General features: G+C 45.5%; 1 protein-coding gene across 4 annotated transcripts in view; it reads left to right on the top strand.

Annotated features, from left to right (window-relative positions):
• Nucleotides 1-22079, top strand: part of SLC37A2 (solute carrier family 37 member 2) — a 926772-nt gene that overhangs the window by 514280 nt on the left and 390413 nt on the right. For all 4 annotated transcript variants that reach the window (XM_086957324.1, XM_086957323.1, XM_086957320.1 and 1 more), the window contains one exon: nt 15565-15602. In XM_086957324.1, coding sequence (XP_086813450.1) covers nt 15565-15602 — 38 coding nt within the window. The remainder of the gene's footprint in view (nt 1-15564; nt 15603-22079) is intronic.

The following is a 22079-nucleotide window of genomic DNA, read 5'->3' as shown; positions in this document are numbered from 1 at the left end:
TTTGGGTGTCCGTTATGATGCCCCGGGAACCACCACCTCCCGCACTCCAGGAGTGCTTGATGGCCCTGGGGACCGCCACCCCCCAGGGCCGGCTCCTTCAGTGTCCTGGGGGGCCCACCCCCGGGACATTGCGGTTTGCTATGGCGTGCTCCCGCCCTGCCATAGCAACTCTGCTTTGCTTTATTGAAGCGAGAGCAGCGAAACCTGCTCTCGCTTCAATGAAGCAAAACAGAATTGCTTTTGAGCAAGGGGAGCTGCATGTCAGCAGCTCCCCTTTCTTAAAAGCAATGCCGGCTCCCGCAGGAGGCAGGGAGCCAGAGGGACCATGGGGGCTCATCCCACAGTCCTCAACAGAGAGGCCAGGCCCCGAGGGATGGGGTTCCTGGGGTCCGATGTGGCCTGGGACGGGGGCCACAAAGCCCCCTTTCCAATAATAAATACATTTTAAAAAAATGGAAAGGCCTGCCCCGGTGGATGGGGTCCCCGGGGCCATAATTGGGCTTAGGAGATGGGGCCACACGGCCCTCTTCCAAATAATTTTTTTTTTAAAACAGTTATGATCATGCCCCGGGGGATGCTGTCCTCTGGGCCTAAATTGGCTTTGGGTGGGGGGCCATGCGACCCCCTTCCATATTTATATAAAAAAAATGGGATCAGGCCCTTTGGGATGGGGTCCCAGGGCCCAAACAATAGTAAGAGGGGCCACACAGCCTCCCTTCGAAAAAAAAAAGCTGCATCTCGCCGGAGGCCCCGCACCCTACCTGCACCACTCTGCCTGCGTGCCCGTGGCTCGTTCTGAGTTTGGGAATTGATCCCCTTGAATACTGGGGGTCCCTGGGGGCCAATTAGCCCACCAGGTACCTTCAGTATACTTCACAGAACTGCGTTGCAGAGAGGTGGTCCGAGGCCACGCCCCTTTTTACACCACTCTGCAGACGCGCCTCTTGGCGCACTGGTGGTGGGGCGATGAGGTCCTCATGTGTCCTGAGGACCTCAGGACACAAGTGGCCTTCATCCACCTGGCAGCAGTGCGCCAAGAGGCGCGTTTGCAGAGTGGTGTAAAAAAGGTGCATAGCCTCAGAACACCTCTCTGCAATCCAGCTGTGTGGGGTTTACTGGAGGTACTTGTCGGCTAGTTGGCCCCCAGGAACCCTCAGTGTTCAAGGGGACTTTATTACCCAACTTAGAAAGCACCAGGGGGCACATTTCCAGAGTGGTGGAGAAAGGGGGTGTGGCCTTTGTCCAGCTATCAGCAATCCCACTGTGTGGGGATTACTGGAGGTATGAGGTAGGCTAGTTGGCCCCTAAAGGACCCCCAGCAGCGAAGGGGACTTCAGTCCCCATCCAAGAGCACGCCAGGGAGTGCGTTTGTAGTGTGTTGGGCAAAGGGGGCGTGGCCTGCTCTTCTAACTTAGCAATGCTTCTGTGTGGGACTTATTGGGGGTAATAAGAGGGGTAGTTGGCCCCCAAGGATGTCCTTGGAGGCCAACTACCTCTCTTGTTACCTCCAGTAAGTCCAGCTCAGTGGGATTGCTAAGACGTCATCGGATGACCCCCTTTCTCCACCATTCTGCAAACGCACCTCCTGGCAGACTATGGGATAAAGTCCAGTTTACTCCGAGGGACTCTGGGGGCCAAGAAGCCCTACTTGCTTCTTTCTGCACCCCTGTTGTCTCTTTATGTACGTCTTTTGCTTCTTTCTGCACTTTTCTTGTCTTTTTCTGCACCTCTCGTCCCTCTATCTGCACATCTGATGCCTCTTTCTGCACCTCATTTGCTTCTTTCCGCACCCCTGTTGTCTTTGTCTGCATTCGTTTTCCCTCTTTCTCTACCCTTCCTGCCTGTTTTTGCATCTCTGTTGGTTCTTTCTGCACTGCTCTTGCTTCTTTCTGCCCCTCACTTGCCTCTTCCTGAACTTCACTTGCTTTTTTCTGCACCTTTCCTGCCTCTTTTGTCACCTCTGTTGCTTCTTTCTGTACTTCTCTTGCCTCCTTCTGCACCTCTTAGTTACAGGTAGTTTTAATCCCCTGTCCTAATATGTACCAGGGCCATACAGGGGAGGTCATGCCAATGACAGGGGTACCTAAACCCATAGTGTACCCTAGTGTATGTAGGTGTTTTCACTGTATTCTAAGTGTCGTTCAGCATAGCACTGGCTCCGTGCCTGGTTAGTCAGTCAGTTACCACCAAAACCTGTCAGCAAAAAGTTTGGGGCACAGGATGAATTTGTAACACGGCCACTTTCTGCTTCTCTGTTGGTTCTTTCTGCACATCTCTTGCTTCTTTCTGTTCCTTTCTTACTCATTCAAAAAGAACAACCGATTGACAGAATGCAGAACAATGTCATACATTCTCCCCAGTACAGAGATCTGGGCTGAAATCCATCGTTTTTTGCCCACCATGCCTTTCCAGTTAGAAACCAGCCATATGCAAATCAGTCTTGACCCTGTGCCCAATGGGAACAATCCAGCCCGAACTGCCAGGCCAGGTCCTCTCTGGAATGGAAACAAGCATCCTAGGACCAGTTTCGGGCTGGGTCTTAAACTAGGGTGGCAAAGTGAGCAAAAGAACAATGGATTTAACCCAGATCTCTTGACTGGGGGTGAATGCATGATTTATTCAGCATTCCGTCCATCATTTGTTTGCGTAGCACTTTTCACCATAAGAGGGAAGGGTATGCCCAGGTGTGGGTCCCTTGCTCTCTGTGCCACTGGATTCAAGCTAGCCTGGCTAATGAAGGGTATTGCCCAGAAACCGGTTCCAGGATGCTTGTTTCCGGTCCAGGGAGGACCTGGTTTGGACGTTCGGTCTGGACTGTTCCCATGAGGCACAGGGTCAAGGCTGATTTGCATATGGCTGGGTCTAAACTAGGATGGCATGGTGAGCAAAAGAACAATGAATTTAACCCAGATCTCTTGACTGGTGGTGAATGTATGATTTATTCAGCATTCCGTCCATAATTTGTTTGCGTAGCACTTTTCTTCTTCTTTCTGCACATGTCCTACCTCTGTAGGCATAGTTAGAAATTAGCATTTAAAAAACCTATGAACTTCACTGAAAAAAACACAGGTTTCAGGGATGCTATAGTTGGAAATCAGCATTTACAAAACCTTAGAAATTCACTGAAAAAAAATACAGATTTCAGGGACGTTATAGTTAGTTGGACATTTCACTCATACAAAATCAGAGGAATTCAGGCTTTATAGTTAGATCAGCTAATTATAACTCGTGCCCCCGCAATGTACTGCTGATGACGTAACAAATTACATCATTCATGACATGGTCAGTGACATCACTGATGACATCTCAAATCACATCACTGATGACATCATCCATGTGATAATCTAATGCACCTCCTCACAACGTAATAAAACCTTTTAAACACCCACTCTAAAATACAGACTACCAATATCGAAACCATAGACAAACCAATAGCAGTAAGTACATTCCTGCTCAGTGATTCCTAAGTCTACACACACACATCCACTCATTCACCCATAAAGTAACTCATACATGCAGTCACTCATCAATAAAGCACTATCATATGCACTCATACACCTATACATACTCACACACCGCCACTCATCCATAGACTTACTCAATCACTTACTCAGTCATGCAGAGAATCAATCACATCAATTTATTTGCCTATACAGTTATACAGAGACCACCGTACATATTCATATAAATACTAACACATACTCACTGATACAAGCGCACACTCATCCATATAGCCACTCACAATCACTCACTCTCATGTATAGTCATTTATAAACTCCAACACTCACATATACCACCTTTCACACATGCAGTTACTCGCACATATATCACTGAGACATCCATTCACTCACGAACACACCCATATACACACTCACCCACCCATACAGCCCTTCACAGATGCACTCTTAAACCCATACACCCAGTCAATCACCCACTCACACTTCTATGCACAGTCACCCTCCCCACCCACTCACACAGATTCTCAGGTACCAATATAGATACTCAGACAACCAATCAATAATCCATATAGACAGTCATGCAGCTACTCACCAACCCATGCAGCCACTTATACACCAATTGACCAACGTATACAGACATTTACACAGTTTGCTCACTAACCCATGCATTCAGTAAGATAAGCTTTATCAGTCACTTACACAATCAGTCACGCACCTACTAAGTAATCCATTCAGACATTTATACACCCACTCATTCTTCAATACACCTTGGCATATATATATATATATATATATATATATATCTGAAACATTTTTTAAACTTTACAGAAACACACATTTAAGATGTCATCAGTGATGTCATCAGTGATGTCACTGACCCTGTCGTGAGTGATGTAATATGTGACATCAGCAGTGCATTGCAGGGCGCGAGTTATAGTTAGCTGAACTAACTATAACGGCTGAATTTCTCTGGATTTTGTATGAGTGAAATGTCCAACCCTCCATATACCCTCTACAGACTCACATAGAGATAAATGTGTAAACATGCGAGTGTCTAAACCCATAAATATATTAATACATTGATGTAACAACTTGTAAATAAGTAAATAAATAAATACTACTATATATTTATATAGTGGAGTTTTCAATTCATCTCCCCATAAAACCAGGTAAAAACCAAACTGTCTAAAACCCATAATTACAGCTAAAAACCGAAAGGCTAAAAACTGCAAAATCAGGATGAAAGACTGTGGTTTAAAATACTGGAATAAAAGGAGTGCTTAGAAAAACAACACTTTAAAGGACTAGGTAACCATCAATGTCAGGGAACATGTTTAGACAATCATGTGAGGAGAGAACCACTATGTAAGTATAAAGAATGCCCATAGTTCAAAACTATTTACAGATAATTGTGCAAATCTTCACCTGTGTTCATTCCATTGGGCATCTTAGTGTTGAGCGTCAGAATATAGTTAGATTCTAACTGACGTAGCTCTCTCTCTGTTTCCCCCTCTCGGTGACTTGCGAACCACATCAATAACATAGTACGCCAAGTCCTTTAGATTGTTGTTATGTACTAAGTTAAAGTGACGGGCCACACTTAAACCTTTATGCTTCCACGTACCTGAGATGACAGGTGCACTCTAGCACGTAGACCCCACATTCTGGGCGACATGTATCTCGGCCCTTGATTTGAATGGGTTGGGATTGAAATGCATCAATATATTCAGTTTTATTGATACCGAATTTGCAGGCCCTGCAAGCATTGCATTTGTAAAAACCATTCTTCAGGGATAGCCAGGTTGTAGGGGCCTCAACAACTTCAGGGCTAGTTCTTACCAGAATGTCACGTATAAAGGGTGCCCTTCTAAATGTGATAGAGGGTGTATCTTGAAGTATTTGTGAGAAATTCAAGTCAGTTTTAATGATATGCCAGTTGTTAAGTATTATCTTTCTGACTTGATGACACATTGTGGAGGCAGTTCCCGGGCTAAGCCGATGAGTAAGGTATGGTGTTCTCGGAGGTTACCATCGTATCGGTTACGTGACTACATGCCGAAAGCATATTAAGAGTAGGTATAGTTACCTTACTCATCTGCTTAGCCGGGGAACCACCCCCACTATGTGAGGCGTTGCCGATATACGGCTATAATTGCTGCTTGTATGTTACTGGATAATTTCATTAATTGGTGATGAACAATGCGAGATTGCAATATAATTGCAAGTGTAATGTTTGCTGGGTCTTATGAAAACATTACAGTTAGCATTTGGGTTGATGGTAATGAATTGTACTCATAACCATGCCAAGATGGCTGCCACTAGAATTGCTTTCGTTTTTGATCTGAGATGTCGTCATCATTGTTGTTGCATTGCTGATGGAAATGTTTTTAAAATGCCTCCTTGCAGTGATTATACTTAACACTGATGTAGGATTACTCCGAAACGCATTTGCTTTGCCGTGGTGTTTGCCGAATAAAACAACGTTTATGGCTCCCCCTTGAGTGCTCTATTTTCTGTTAAAAGGACAACGGAATCTTGCAGCGTGGATATATATATATATATATATATATATATATATATATATATATATATATATATATATATATATATATATATATATATATATATATATATATATATATCTATACTACTATTATAAAGGAAGAACTTTCAGGCTTTGAGGCGGGTAAACTCGGGAACCACAGCGCCAATCCACACACCCGATACATCGTTGGAATCCTCAGGGTGTGCAGATGGACATAGGCTATATAAATTAAAAAAATACGCTATATTTAAAAAATTTACATTTAAAAAAAAGTAGTCCCCTCGAAGTAGCGCCGGCCGCGACCTGCGTGCTGACGTCATCCAGGAGCATGAGGAACGTGAGGAGGAGCGGTGGACATGGCGCGGGGGAGGAGCACTGACGAGCGGCACACAGGCGGTGAGCAGCCGCAGACTGGGGTAGCATCGAGGAACACTGAACTGAGGAGCGGCAGCTGAGCGGCGGATATGGCGCGGGGGAGGAGCACTGACGAGCGGCACACAGGCGGTGAGCAGCAGCGGAGCGGCGGAGCTGCGAGGAGCACTGAACTGAGGAGCGGCCTCTGAGGTAAGGCTCCGGGGGACAATGTCGGGGCAGGCGGGGGTCAGGGCACGCGGGGGACGGGGAGTTACAATAAAAAGGCTCCGGGGGACAATGTCAGGGCAGGCGGGGGTCGGGACAGGCGGGGGACCCTCTGTCATACTTGTGCTCAAGCTCCCGACTCCCGCCGGCCGCTCCATACTCTGTGAACTCCTACTCTTATCCCTGCAACCTCTGCTCATCCTCGCCTCCCTGCAAACAGAGCGCCAGAGCCCCACTTACGCAGAAAGCTCCCCAGTGCCTCAGGCGCTGCTGCTGGCCACCACTGCAACACTGGGCCTCTGGCATAATTGTGTGAGGTAAGCCTCCAGAGGACAATGTCAGGGCAGGCAGGGGTCGGGGCAGCCGGGGGACGGGGAGGTCGGGGCCCGGGCTGATGGCCAATGTCGGGGCAGGCGGGGGCGGGGAAGCCTGATTGCTCCCGGACAAGGTCGGGACGGGCTGCTAGTATATATATAATTCAAAGTGCCCTGAAGCGATAGAAGGTCACGCGACAGCGCCTCGCCATGCAGCTCCTTAATGCAGCCTGCCTTTTCTGCTTTCTTAATTACAATTGCCAACGCGTTTCGAGGAACAACCTCTTCTTCTCGGGCTGCCGGTAATGAAAGCACTTGAGCCTCGCACTCTTTTCACTTTGCAGCTTTATTTAATTAACATCCCTGCCCCCAGTGGGCGTGTGCTCGATGGAAGTCTTTGGTGTATGCTGGGACACAGAGTCCTGAGTGCGAGCATTAATGTTCTGTTTTAGTAAATTCAAATCTTCATTACTTTTTCATGGCACATTTTAGTCCTATAGTAGATTGGAAGCATATTCGGCAGACAATTTCAGCATATTCAGGCACTGTGCTGATACAGTTTTGATTCGTGCAAAACCACAGCCTCACCCTGCTGGTATTCGGACTTCTCCTCCAGTTTTCGCGGTGATGGTGCTCCTCCTCACGGCCAGGCTGCTGTGTCAATGTTTATAATTCAAAGTGCCCTGAAGCGATAGAAGGTCACGCGACAGCGCCTCGCCATGCAGCTCCTTAATGCAGCCTGCCTTTTCTGGTTTCTTAATTACAATTGCCAACGCGTTTCGAGGAACAACCTCTTCTTCTCGGGCTGCCGGTAATGAAAGCACTTGAGCCTCGCACTCTCTTCACTTTGCAGCTTTATTTAATTAACATCCCTGCCCCCAGTGGGCGTGTGCTCGATGGAAGTCTTTGGTGTATGCTGGGACACAGAGTATATATATATATTTAGTCCAAACACTTCAACATCCATTTCGGTGTTGCAAAAAAGGAAAGCACGCAGGTCTCTGATTTTCCAATATATATATATATATATATATATATAGTGATATTTTTTTTATTGCCATTTATCAATATAAGCAATGCTGTCTATATGGAATCCCCAAACATAACATAATTCAACAAGAGATCTGAATAACCAAAAAGGAAGACAACAAGTAAAACAAAAATGAAAGATAAAGAGGGGTATTGAGGGTACATGCATAGTCATTAACACACATACACAATCCAGTGTAAATAACATGCATTGACAAATGCAATTTTGATAATATATTTTATTGTTGACATATCATTATGCAAAACAATATTGGGCTGCTGAGGACATTTCAACACTCCACAGTGGCATGCTTATCTGGGTAGTTTAAGAGATCTAATTTGGGATCATAGGGCCAAAAGGGTGAGAGCTGGATTTCCTGTGTACATGGCCGCTATTGCGATGACGCTAATGCTGGTGTGTTGGAATCCTGTTGACTAAGGCAGACCACAAACGATTCCCAAATGTCTTTAGATCTGGATCTGAGCTGCATGTGTTCCCAAAAAGTAGATACTTGCTAATATGTGACGTCTTGTAGCCATGTCGTGATCGTGGGAGCTGGTTGTCTGCCCCAGTGCACATCTACTCTGTGTTTTGCCAGCAGGAGCAGCATGGCGGTCAGGCTACAAAATGTTGGTGAAGTATCTTTAACATAGCCAAAAGGCACACCAGAGGAGAACTTGATATCTCTTTACCGGTAATCATGTGTATGTGTGGAAACACCTACCTCCAAAATAATGCAATCTTTGGACACTGCCAAGCAAGTTGGAGAAAGGTAGCTTGTGGAGACCTATAGAGTGAGCACACATTAGAAAAATTAGCAATAGCAAACATACATTTGGCTACTCTACTTTAATGGTGCAAAAGAATAGAAAGACATATAGCGTGAGCAACAGAAGTCATGGGCCAATCCCATTTTGAACAATTATAACGGTGTGTGATATATATGTGATGTAATAATTTGAAATGGATTAATCTGCTCCAATAATATAGGGACAGGAGCTCTAGCTGTCCACAGCAATAGAGCCATAGCGCGTCCGTAATGACAAGGTCAGTATCCACTTCCCATTGCTCCAGAGCTTTAGGGACAATTACCGGGAAGATCTATGCCCAGTGTTATAGAGGTGTATTATTAATTTGCGGGAGGGGGATTTGTAAGTATATGTTTCAGTGCCAGGAGGGTAGGAGGTGGCTCTGGGAATGTGTTGCGTAGTGCACTGCATGATGCTCGCAGCTCTTGATATAATAGGATATCAAGGGGATTACTGATAGGACCCCCCACCACCTCTAAGGATTAAATCAACTGTTTTACTGGGTATCGGTCTAAGAAAAGTTTTACCTTATGTTTATGTGAACGCATAATTGCTCCTCTTTCTGAGAGGGGTGGCACCTGAGGGTTGTTAACTAGTGGGATGAAGGAAGCATAGAGATATTTGAGTTTCACCCTTTCCTCAGACCATTGCATGCCCATCATAGAGTTTCCACTGTATCGGCATCTCTCCCGGGGTTTTTGTAAGGCCAGTAGAGTGCTGTATTCAAGGGGCATGGAGCGGCCTGGTGACTTCAATTGCTACATGTTGATAATGGTTCTGGTATATCTAATAATGGAGGTATTGGGCTTGAGCACAGTAAGCATATAATGTGAGGTCTGAAGCACCCATTCCATACTGTGCCAGTGGGAGATTGAGAATTTCCCAAGATGTTCTAGGATGTGTACACGCCCATATCAAATTAGCCATACAGGATTTTAAATGTTTAATGAAGTGAGATGTGAGTGGGATATTGACATAGAGATAAAGGAGTTTAGGACGGCCTACCATTTTTTGTTATTGCTATTCTGGCTACCAGAGACCAGGACAGTCTGGACCAATAGAGTATCCTCTTTGCCAACCACGTCACAACTCAACCATAGTTTGCACTCAGTATCCTGACTAAGCCTTATTGCCAAATATTTAACGGGACTGTCTACCAATTTCAATGGGTATTTAGCTGGAAATTGTCTCAGTGTTTGGTAAGGGGGAATAATATGGACTTGGCCCATTTTGTGTATTCCTAACAACCCACCAAAGCGTATCACCTCACGCTTTAATGGAACTAAATTTGTCTCTGCATCACAAGCATAACGTGTAATGTCATCTGCGTACATGGATATCAAACCCTTAGTGGAGTCTAACAGGGCAGCTACCGCAAAAACTTGGGGGTCGAGGTGGTGCATCACCGAGAATAGTGCACGTAAATTATAGGAAGTTGAGTGACCTGGAACAAAATCAGACTTATCTGGTTGCATGATCATGGATAGGAGTGGTTACAGCCTATTTGCCAGGATTTTAGCATCATTTTATTAATGACGTTATTTAATGATAAAGGGTGATATGAATCACAGAGGTTGGCACGTTACCCAGGTTTGAGAAGTATGTTCCCATGCATTCAGCGCTTCAAAGCAGGTCTTGCTTGTGGGGTCATTTCATAAATCACTTGTCAGATTTTCATTGTTTGACCCAAACACATTGGTCAAGCCCGATATTAGTAGCCATACTGCATGCGGACGTTCCCTCTGGAGGAGCCTCCTCATTAAAGAATCTAGGGGCAGATGTATCAAGATTCCAATTGCGATTTCTAAATCGTGATTTTTAAGGAATCGCTATTTAGAAATCGCAAAATGGAATGTATGTAGAAAGTCGCTATATTTTAGCGATTTCTTAGTCTTCCTTATTTGCGAATTCGCATTTTGCGAATTCGCAAATAAGGAATAATTTCCCATGCATTCCTATGGGCCAGGAGGCTCCAGTGGAACGGGCATCCTGGTGCGGAAAAATTCTCCCTTCATAGTCCTCCAAACTAAGAAAGATGACCAGAGAAAATTTGCAGCACTGCAATGTCAATGGGAAGGAAGGCTTATTAATGTAATATCGGTATACATTCCCCCAGCGCTTCACGCAGTGGCGCTCTCAGCGACTTTCTCCTTACACTGCCGGAGAGGGACCTTATCATCGGGGGGGACTTCAATGCCACAATGGACGCCACCATAGACAAATATCCGGTTAAGACACCGGCGCCTGGAATTTCTCGCTTACAGAGCTTCCCAGATGCAATATGGCTTGTTGATGTCTGGAGGCGCTCCCATCCCATAGTGCGCCAATGCACGTTCCACTCCAATGCGCATAACAGTCTGTCCAGAATAGACTATTTCATGATGCTAGACGCCAGCCTGCAAAACGTTGAGGATATAGCGATCAAACCCAGGGGCATTTCTGATCACTCACCAGTGGTATTGACTTTTTCCTACCACCAAAAGTGGTATTCATCCCGGGTACCTCCAAATTCCAAATATCAGAAAAGACCTCCGTAAAGCCACAAAAAACTTCTTTGCGGAAAACACTGCATCAGTTAGTTCCCCGTCAATGGTATGGGAAGCTTATAAGACTGCAATTAGAGGGCAAGCAATAGCATCTATCACGGGGCATAAGTGAGAAAAGCAGGAAGAACTACTGAACTTAGAGATAGATTTACACGCAGCCGAAACAGACCACTCAGCAGATCCCACACCTGACACGACACACACTCTGCACCTCAGACAACAACGATACAGAGACTACTTACGAAATAAAACAGTGACTAACCTCGCAGCAACAAGGCATAAGATATATGACGTAGGGGACAAGGCAGGGAAACTGCGGGCTTGGCTGGATAGGCGCGAAAATAGTACTAGGGGAATACGGCAAATACGGACAGCAGAGGGACGACTCACGACAGACCCCAGGAACATAGTGGACACATTAGCAGAGTATTTTCGAGAGGTTTATACACCGGCATCGGAAATATCAGAGGCTGGGGCAGCAGCGTCCTTAATAAATATAGAAATGCCCAAGCTGTCACAGGAGGCTTCCCTGGAAGGCAGAGACTTATGGATGATGAGTTGCAAGTAGCAATCCATTTGCTGCAGTCAGGCAAAGCACTGGGACCCAACGGGATCCCAATAGAATAGTATAAACAGATGGCAGAGACTGTTTGCCCGCATTTACTGGCGATGTACAATGACAGCCTTGAGAAAGGCAAACTACTGCTAGACCAACGAATAGCCACAATAGTGGCAATCCCAAAACCCTGTAGGACCCGTCCGAGTGCACCTCCTACCGCCCAATATCGCTGCTAAATGCGGAGGCTAAAATTTTGGCTAAACTACTAGCCAACAGATTGATGACACACCTACCACATTTAATTCACCCGGACCAATCTGGCTTCACGCCAAATAGAAACACCACACTAATCCTCAGACGCTTACATGGGGCGCTTGCCAAGGCGCCGTTCCTGTCCGAGCCGGCAGTCATCATGTCCCTAAATGCGAGGATGGGCTTTGATATGGTGGAATGGCAGTACCTCTTTGCGGTCCTTCCACATCTGGGATTTGGTCCTAAATTTTGTGCATGGATCTGCCTCCTATATACGGGGCCTCTAGCTTGTGTAACGGCTAACGGACACCTATCAGGCGCGATACTATTGGCGAGAGGGACGCACCAGGGATGTCCCCTGTCACCGCTCTTATTCGCATTAGTGTTAGAACCCCTAGCGACATTGATTGGAGGTGCTCCATTATTAAAAGGAATCCAATGGAGGGAGGGATGGGAAGACCGTCTCTCCTTATATGCTGATGACATACTGGTGTACCTCACAGATCCGGAACACTCTACACCGGTGCTCCTTGACATATGTGATAACTTCGGAAAGGTGTCAGGGTACACAATAAACTGGTCCAAATTGGTCTTATATATACTGAAGGGACCCGCACCACAGCTTTCTGCTGATTGCCCACTTGTGGTCTCTTGGGATTCATTTAAATACTTGGGTATACACATCACAACAGATGTAGCGGATTTCTTCTCCAAAAACCTGGCGCCCCCTATGGAGCGTTTAAAGAGAGACGTGATACATTGGGCATCCCTACCCCTGACACTACTGGGAAAAGCGGCTTTATACAAGATGATGGCCCTGCCCCGGTTTCTATATGCACTTGATAACACGCCCTTTCCAGTCCCGCTCAAATACTTTAAACAAATAGCTGCACAGGTGTCCACACTTCTCTGGGGTAGCAGGCCAGCACCAGGAGTGCAAGCAAAATTACACAGAAGTTGGTATGCTGGTGGAATAGCGCTCCCAACATACAGTTGTATTACTGGGCGGCACACCTCAAGGTAATTAACCAATGGATACACGCACCACAGGATGACCCAACATACAGGGCAGATAGGGCCCAACTAGCAACAGGTAATATGCTTGCAGTCCTATATAACAAAGGGCAAGCAGTGAAACTGGAGGGTCCCACAAAGCATACGTCCATGCAATGGCACACAGCACAGACACGGTTGGGATGGAAGGGGGTCATCATCAAACTTAGCCCCCTCTGGTACACTAGACAATTAAGACAGCTGTGAAATAGCAAGGGATTTGAACAGTGGGACAATATAGGTATCTCCACGGTGGGGGATTTGTGGGACTGGGGGAATGTATTGCCATTTGACCAGCTCCAGCAACAATACGAATTGGGCCCGACTGAGGCTTTCAGGTACACACAAATACGTCCTGCATTGCTCGCGGTGCTGCCACAAGACACTGAAGTCTCTGAAGCTTCCCCACTGGTGGACCGACTGCTAACTGACCACATGCCGAAACGCGGCACATCCTTCACGTACCGCAAACTGATCAACAATCTGCCAGACCCAAAAGTTTCTTTACGGGGCAAATGGGTGACCGGCATGGGAGACATAGATGACACAGAATGGCAAGAAGCCCAGGCTCCGCAAGGCTTCGACTAGTGCAGCTTAAGATCCTGCACCGAGTATATTTTACCAGGACCACACTACATAAAATGGGGAGGGTGCAGCATCCATATTTCCTCAGAGGATGCGGGGAAGAGGGTTCTTTTATCCATACAATTTGGGACTGTTCAGCAATAGCGGATTACTGGCGGAAGGTACTGCGAACAATATCACAGACAGTGGAAGTGTCAATTTTACCGGAACTGCGCAGATGCTTACTCCACATATGGGAACCTAACGATCTCACACGTCATGGGCAAACATGGGTCACACTGGGACTCATGGTAGCGAAATGAAACATAGTACAGAAGTGGGGTGCAGTGGAACTGTCTTCGCTGGCGACCTGGTGCAGAGATAGGGACCTTACTATGGTGAACGAAAAGACAGTGTATATAAATCGGAGATGCCCCGGAAATGGACCAAAATATGGGCGGCTTGGAATGTGTACCAGGGAGACATTTGTGATCCGATACCCGAATCTGATGAAGATAGCTCGGATGATGAATAAAGGGGTGGATAGGGGATCAGTGTTCATTGAACTACCGAATTAATTATACGGGGATATTCAGATTAGTATTGATTTCATCAAAGAAATGTATCAAGAATTATGTAACCTAACTGCAATATGTGATTATCTGCATTCTGTCATCACTGCCTATGTGTTGAATGAAAACAATAAAAATAGTTTTAAAAAAAATCGCAAATACTGTGACTCTCAACCAAAACTGCATAATGATATTTACCTACTAGAATACTGCAACCACTTTCAGGAATGCTGGAACACCATCAAAATGGGATCTCGGAAGATCAGGAACGCCGATTAAATTGGGGCAATATTTTAAGTTTGGGGTGAATTTAAATCATCCAAGTCTCATTTGGAAACCATCCTCTGCACCAGATTTGTTAGGGCTTTTCTTTGTGCAAATTGAGGGGACCATAAAGCACTAGCTTATGGATCGAAGTCCACGACTGAGCTTGGTTAACAAAATAATGCATCCAATACATGAGAAGCACATAAGGTTTCTGAAGAAAGACCGAGAATGATTACATTTTCAAACTCGAAAGGTTTATTAAAGGTTAAAATCTAACAGAAGGCAAAAATAAGATTAGTATCAAATTATCAAAATGCGTATGCTTCGATTAATATGCAAATCAAAATAAAATTATAAACTAATATATCAGAGGATAAACTGGCATGGAGATACTTTGAGTGGAGAGCTAAAGGAAAGTCCGTTCTCTCATTTGGGAGAACACTGTAAAATCTCTTGGTCTGTATTAAGTCTGAATCCGATTCTAAGCCTGCTCTATTCAAATCTGCACTGTATTAAAAGCACATCTCTAACGGTTTTCACACCTACACATAGATTAAAGCGACATGATACAATTATATACTTGTTAGGTTCTTGGGACTCCTTCTAATACAGCTTCTCTTGTGTCCTTTAAGCTTACATTATCTGTAACAGGATGAGATACATGGACCAGCCTGTACTCTGCAGATGTCTTTGTGAATGCACTACTCAATAAAATATTCAATGGTCATACAAAAAATAAAACCTTTTATTCACATGAGAAAGAAAGCAAACTGATATTACATTCGATAATTAGAACTTCAGCTTCACCTAGAAATAAAAATTGTCCTAATTTAAAATGCAGGCCTACATAAGCTATGGTCAATCGAAACATAATTAAACATGCTTTCTTTTCCATAAATAGCAATTGCACATTGATGCATTAATATCATGTTGATGCAAAACACTTGTAATAAAACTTATCACCAGCATGAATTATATCTATATCTGATTTATGAGACTTCTTATTTTACTTCCAGACCCTGATGATGTTGGATGCTCTCTTCCTCAGCAACATGTGAGTATTTGCTTTTTAGTAGTGAACTTCCATTTTTGAGAGTATGATATTGTAGGATAGGAATATCTTTGGTAAATTGTTCTGTCGTGGTAGTGACTATCCTGCTCTCAAGCAGAAATGTGTGCAATATGTGTCATAGTTATTAAAAGCTCTTCAGTGATGTCTCTAAAACATTTGTTATGCGGAGAGCGGAAAGGGTGTACCAAAGCCTGTGTATGTATGAAGATGCACTGATCAGTTAAGTGGACCAATTTGGGATATAACGCAGTAAAGTAATGAGGCTATTATTAAACTCTGAACATGACAAGTGTGCTGACAATGGGTGAGCTGTTAAATTTTATTGCGACCCAGCTGCACTTTTTGTGCCTCATGTGGCAACCTCAATCTACTCCTTTCCTCATGATTAAGCATGTAAGTTGTTGCTTCCTGCGCCACATGTTGCGATGAGTTTTGATCTAGTTTTTTAGTTGTCATTTGCCACTCACCAGTAAGAAGCTCTACTCAATCTTTCTTTTGATCATTTCATAGAAGAAAATCATTATGGATAATAGATATTTCAAGATAATTTGTCATGGAAGTAGAACTTTAATCAGAAATCATGCTTTTATTGGTTTGGTGCGTTCAGTAATTTCTGAGAGTTTATTGTATCAAAAAAATTGCTGAGCTGGTTTTAAAGGGTTAACACTTTCAGATGTGTCTGCTATTTGGGACCCACAAATAATTCACAAGTCTGAGATAAAAACATTGTTTTTGAAAAGTCTGATTAGACGAGGTAGCCTTTTCTCTTATCCATGTAACATCTGCAGTACCAGAGTTGGTACCGCCGATCCGAGGGATTTGATTGACTACCTCAAGAGAAAGATTTCTCTTGTGTAAGTAAGTAAAAATGTTATTGTATGAGTAATAAAATTCTTACATGTAAAACAATTTTTAATACACACCCTGTTAAAACATAGCAAATAAGTCTAAAATTCGTAATAATCTTATTCTGACAATTTACTCAGATAATACCAAAAAATACATTCTAAACATTAATTCAGTTCGTAATTATTTTTAAGGGAATTGTTGACCCTTTGGGTCATCCCACATGTGTCGAACACCCATAAAAATAAGCGTTGTTTTAAAATTTTGCAACCACTTAATTTTACATGAGGTGTCAGCCGCCCATACATCTTTTAAGGCGGAGGTGTAATTCAATATCTCGGGGTAGTCCATATTCTGCGCCAGTAGGCAATTGGATGAAATTTGGCGACCTCAACCAGTTTACTGCAACCTAGGTCATAGAAGATCGGCTGCAAAGGGGTACTTGATGGTAAACCAATTACATTTAGCACAACTTTGTTCAGCACCAAAGATAATGGCCTCAGATCATCGAAACCCCATAGCTCAGCGCTATAGGGTACAGAGGTGATAACCTTAGTATTGTAAATCTTGAGTAGTGGATAAATGGGTTGTGTCAATGACGACTTGTGTTCCTTCAACAATGCACCAGCAAGGTGACCGTGCTTTAAGGCCATGGTTTCTATCTGGCGCTTCCAACTAAGTTTATTCCCTATTGTAATCCCAGATAATTAAAAACATCTGTTTGATCTAGGTGTACTCCATTTAACAACACCCTTTCTTTAATGGCTGATGCTTGTGGAGGACTATACATTTGGTTTTACTAGCATTTATCTCCAGCCCACTTTCCTGGCAAAATCCCTCAAACCTATTCAAGGCCCTCTGCAAACCACTCTGGGTTTTAGAAATAATGAGAGTTTCGTCTGCAAACATAAGTATAGGTGTTCTTACACCTGCAAGTTATGGTGCATCGGTCGTTAACATAGAGAAATAAGCTACAACTCTGTTAATAAACAATGAAAATAATGTTGGTGCCAAAACATACCCTTGCCGAACCCCTTTAGATGCAGGGAATTGGTTGGTCACATTGACCTGAGTACTCAAAGGTACATGTGCATAATTCTCTGTGTACAGGTGTATCACAACAGATAGTAATTGTGCAGGCATACCTAGATCCTTACAAACCCTCCAGAATTTATTTCGAGACACCACATCAAAGGCGGATTTTAGATCCACAAAGGTGGCATAAATGGCACCACCAGCTAGCACAACAACACACCAATATATTAGAACAAACCTAAAAACCTCATCTACGGTGCTTACATTGGTACGAAATCCTGCCTGCAATGGAGACAATATATCCTTATCCACAATCCAGTCTAATATTCTATTGAGTACCATTCTTGCTATAATATATAGGATGGCATCTATGAGACTGATTGGTCGATAATTGCCTGGGCAGGAACGATCGCCTTTTTTATGTATCTGTAAAATCTCAGCTCCCTTCCAGGAAGTGGGAATCGGTTCACCACTAGAATTTGCATTCGCTAGTATCCGTATATACTCTAGCCAGAGTACCCTATCATTTTGAAACAAGTAGGCCGGTACGCCATCAGGGCCAGGAGCTCTACCACTGGCGACCGAACCCAGCGCTGTTTCTACTTCTCCCATTGCAAATTGTAATACAGTGGCACAGGTTGGTGCAGTGTAGACATCCTCGTTCTCACCCTCTGCCCCTAGGGCACATTGTGATGCATAATGACAGACCCACGCCTCTGGAGCTATATGGTTGTGGGGCACTGGTGCTTGTCCTCCTCTCCCCCATTTTACCTGTTGCCAAAAGGACTGTTGGTTCCTCTCTTTGCTTGCCTCATAAAGGTCCGCCCATTTCTGCTCATCCCAGTCCTTTTTTGCTTGGTGCATTACTGATTTATATTTGTTCTGGGCAAGCTTAGCTAGACCACAATCGTTTTGTTTGATAGCAACTGCCAATGATTTATAGGCTGCCCTACAGTTCTTATTATACCAGTTGGCATCTTTGCTCTTCTGTTTATTCATGCCACTAACTGATTTTAGGAAAAAAGTTCAAATATTACAAAATAGTTATTCATGCAGATCCGTAATTCTATCGTTTAGCTCAGGATTTGTGGTAATAGCTCGTAGCTCTCCCAGTATTTTTGAAACAGCAGTTATTATACCCATGAGTGCTTGCTCATTACTCACTATCTTATCCCATTTTAGACTTCTCATGTTAATGCACAACTAAACCTCTCTGGTAGAGCATAGCTGGACCGGGATTGGTGGTTGGGCTATACCCATGGTTTCCATCTTTAGTAAAAGGGGATTATGGTCACTTTCATCTCTCTCCAGAATCAACATATCATTAATTAGGTACCATTATTCCAAATTGAAGAGTATATAGTCGATTCGGCTTGAGCTTACACCATTGTTAAATGCGTTGGCTCCCTGTTTGTCAGAGGGTGGCAACCATTTACAGCTCTAAGCCCCCTCTCCATACACAATGCTTTCATTTGAAGAGCTGCCTCCATCCATCGTTTTACTGGGGGTAGCTCTAAAATGGGAACTCTCCATAACATGTTTTCCTCCTTGGTCAATTTCAAATCTTCATTATCAAGGGGTTCAAAGTTAGTATTCAAATCCTGTGCAATAATTAGATTTGGGACACCGGTCAATCCCCCCACGTAGTCCTCTAAAATGTCAACTGTGTTAGACTGTCGGGGGCACTAGGTGGCGCTTGACCGTAATGGCCGCGCTGCAGTAAGGCTCCCGCCGAACCGGGCGGCTTTTTACACATAATCCCCATCCTTGGCATAATAATTGGTTGATTTCGCCACTACCGGACAGCGGGACATATGCGGCTGCCAGGCAACTGACTTTGAGGCCTCTACGACGCTGTGGTGCGGAGCGGTGAGCCGCGGAAAATGGAGGCATGCGAGGAGGCGCTGCCTGAAGATCTGTGCGGCGGCTGGGCGCTGGGCAACGTGAGGAGGAACCGCACGGGTAGGACGGACCCCCGTTGCTGATCCGCCCTGGCGAGTGTGAGTGCCGACGAGGGAACCTGGTGCTTCGCTGCAGGAGGTGCCAGAGCTCCGGGAGTGACGCAAGGGGAGCTGCGGGCGGCCCGCGACCAGATTTCAGAAGCTGAGCACTGGGTAAACAAGCACCTGGAGGCGTCTGAGGAGACATTTTTATGAAATAGGACCCAGAGACCGGACTCGCGGCAGGAAGCAACTGCGGGAGGAGAGCATTGATCAAGGCAACAACATGGAGGACACCAGCGCTGCCAGGTGGGCCGCGGAGTGCCATTTTGAGTGAAAGTTGTTGCTGCGCACCCGCGAATGGCGGACAGTTGAAAAAGCATCTCCTTATCCTGATGTAGATACAGCTTGCCTTTATGCTTGGGGGACTGCACTGAGTCATAGCGGATCAGAAGCTGACCTCTGGCCCAGGATGGGGAGGAGGGAACTGCGGACCTGGGGCGCTGATACTAATCGTGGAGTGGGGGGGTGGGCAAGAACGGAGAAGTATCCCTACTACAGCATTCCTGCGCGAGGTGCGCGCCAACCGTACCGGTAGCACATCATGGGGCGTACTGACCCTAAACAGGCGAAGCTGTCCTTTGATGCCAGAAAGACAATTGGCTCCAGCTCTAAAGACCGGACTGACCCGGATCCTCCAGAAACACGAGATGAAGAAAGGAAGGCACTCCTGGTAGGAATGCAAAAGAGCCTCACCTCCATTGACTCCAAAATGGATGCAATCAATAGTCGGCTGGAAAAGGTGGTGGAGAAATTGGATTAGCACGAGGAGGGACTTAAGGAGGCGGATCACAGAGTGCGACATTGGATGATGGGACAGGCATCACTAAGCAACACATGCTGCAGATGGATAAACTATTGAAGGTCATCGTGGATAAAAATGAGGAGTTGAAGGCCCGTTCCCGAAGGAACAACGTGAAGATACTGGGCCTTGCTGAATCGACAAACACTGGCAGACTGGAGTACTTTATGGAACGTCTGCTGGGGGAGCTATCCCGCCCATATGTCTATCGAGAGGGCACACAGATCTTTGGCGGCGCGACCTCCACCAAGGTCCCCACCTCGGCCTGTGATAGTGCGATTTCTAAATTATCGTGACCGAGATACTGTTCTACACCTGGCCCGAGAGAAAGGGGAAGTCTGTTATGACAACACCATCTTAGCTTTCTACCCCGACTTTACCCATGCAGTGCAGGAAGCCCGCCGAAAGTTCACAGCCATGAAGAAAAAACTGCAGGCCAAAGAGATCACATATGCTGTGCTATACCCTGCGAGATTGAAGATCAACCACCGGGGAAACCAGCACCTCTTCAATTCTCCCCAGCAAGTTGAAGAGTATTTGAAGCAAGACCGCAGCGCTGAGCTGAGGGAAGAAGCCACCCGAAGATGATCCAGATCCCACTCGCCTCTGTCGGACCCTGGCTGATGGAATACTCCTGTGGCAGTGGGCAATAGTAGCCCTGAACTGTAGACTCCTAACTGCTGCTCCGAGTTGGTGATGTATCATTACTGTTTGTTGAATGTTGAGACAGATACTGCCGCCTGGGCACTCGCCGACGCCCCGACATTAAGTACCCCAAGCTCATTGGGGAACCGGATGGGTGAAATAGAGCAGTGGAGTGAAAGTGCGGGAGCCCCTAGCGGTCCCCTTTGGAGGGCATTCCCCTGATTAGGAGTTTGGGTTCAGACTACATGGGGCGGATGAAAGTTGTTTTGTTGGATGAATGGGGGGGGGGACATTCCTGGCAAGTTGGGGGTGCCAGTGTGGGTGGGGGCGGGGGGGGGGGGGAAGGAGGGCACAGGAACACTATGGGATTGAGCATGACGGGTGTGATTATTGCAACAGGCTGATTGAGTTGCGTACGAATCATGGCCAATAGCAACTGTACTCATAATGATCTGAATGTAATGTCCTAGAATGTTAGCGGACTGAATGACCCAAGAAAGCGGAGGCAGGTACTGGGATACTTAGAGTGCCATCAAATCCATATCGGCCTGTTGCAGGAGACACACTTCCCACATGGCGGGTCATCTCCATTCGCCGCACGCTGGGCCTCTCACCGATGCTTTGCTTCCTACTCCAATTACTCTAGGGGGGTTGCCATCCTCATTAAGAGGGGGGTGTGATTTGTGCTGGGAGGAATGGATCTTGACCCTGAAGGGAGATACTGTTTACTTTGGGGGAGGCTGAACTCTCATGAAGTTGCGATTGCGAGTTACTACGGTCCTAATATAGATAACGTTCACTCCCTTCTTGTGCTTAGAGGCAAGCTTAATACGCTGGGATTCACCTTTGTCATATGGGGAGGGGATTTTAACACTGTTATGGATCCCAAATGTGACCGTTCCCATGCTGTAGCAGCGCATTACACGACTGCACAACGTACACTGCAGGAATTTTAGAGTCCGATTACTTATTGGATGCATGGCGTCATCTGCACCCCTCCAAGAAAGAAGGGTTGCACCACTCAGCAGTGAATAACACATTGGCCAGATTAGATTATGGATTGGTAGCATTGGGAATGGCGCACTGGATAGGCAAAGCAATACATCTGGCCCGCTCATACTCAGACCACTC

The sequence above is a fragment of the Lissotriton vulgaris genome, chromosome 2_1, assembly GCF_964263255.1.
Source record: "Lissotriton vulgaris chromosome 2_1, aLisVul1.2, whole genome shotgun sequence".
In the NCBI taxonomy this organism is placed as follows: domain Eukaryota; kingdom Metazoa; phylum Chordata; class Amphibia; order Caudata; family Salamandridae; genus Lissotriton; species Lissotriton vulgaris.
This window is presented reverse-complemented; position numbering and strand designations above follow the sequence as displayed.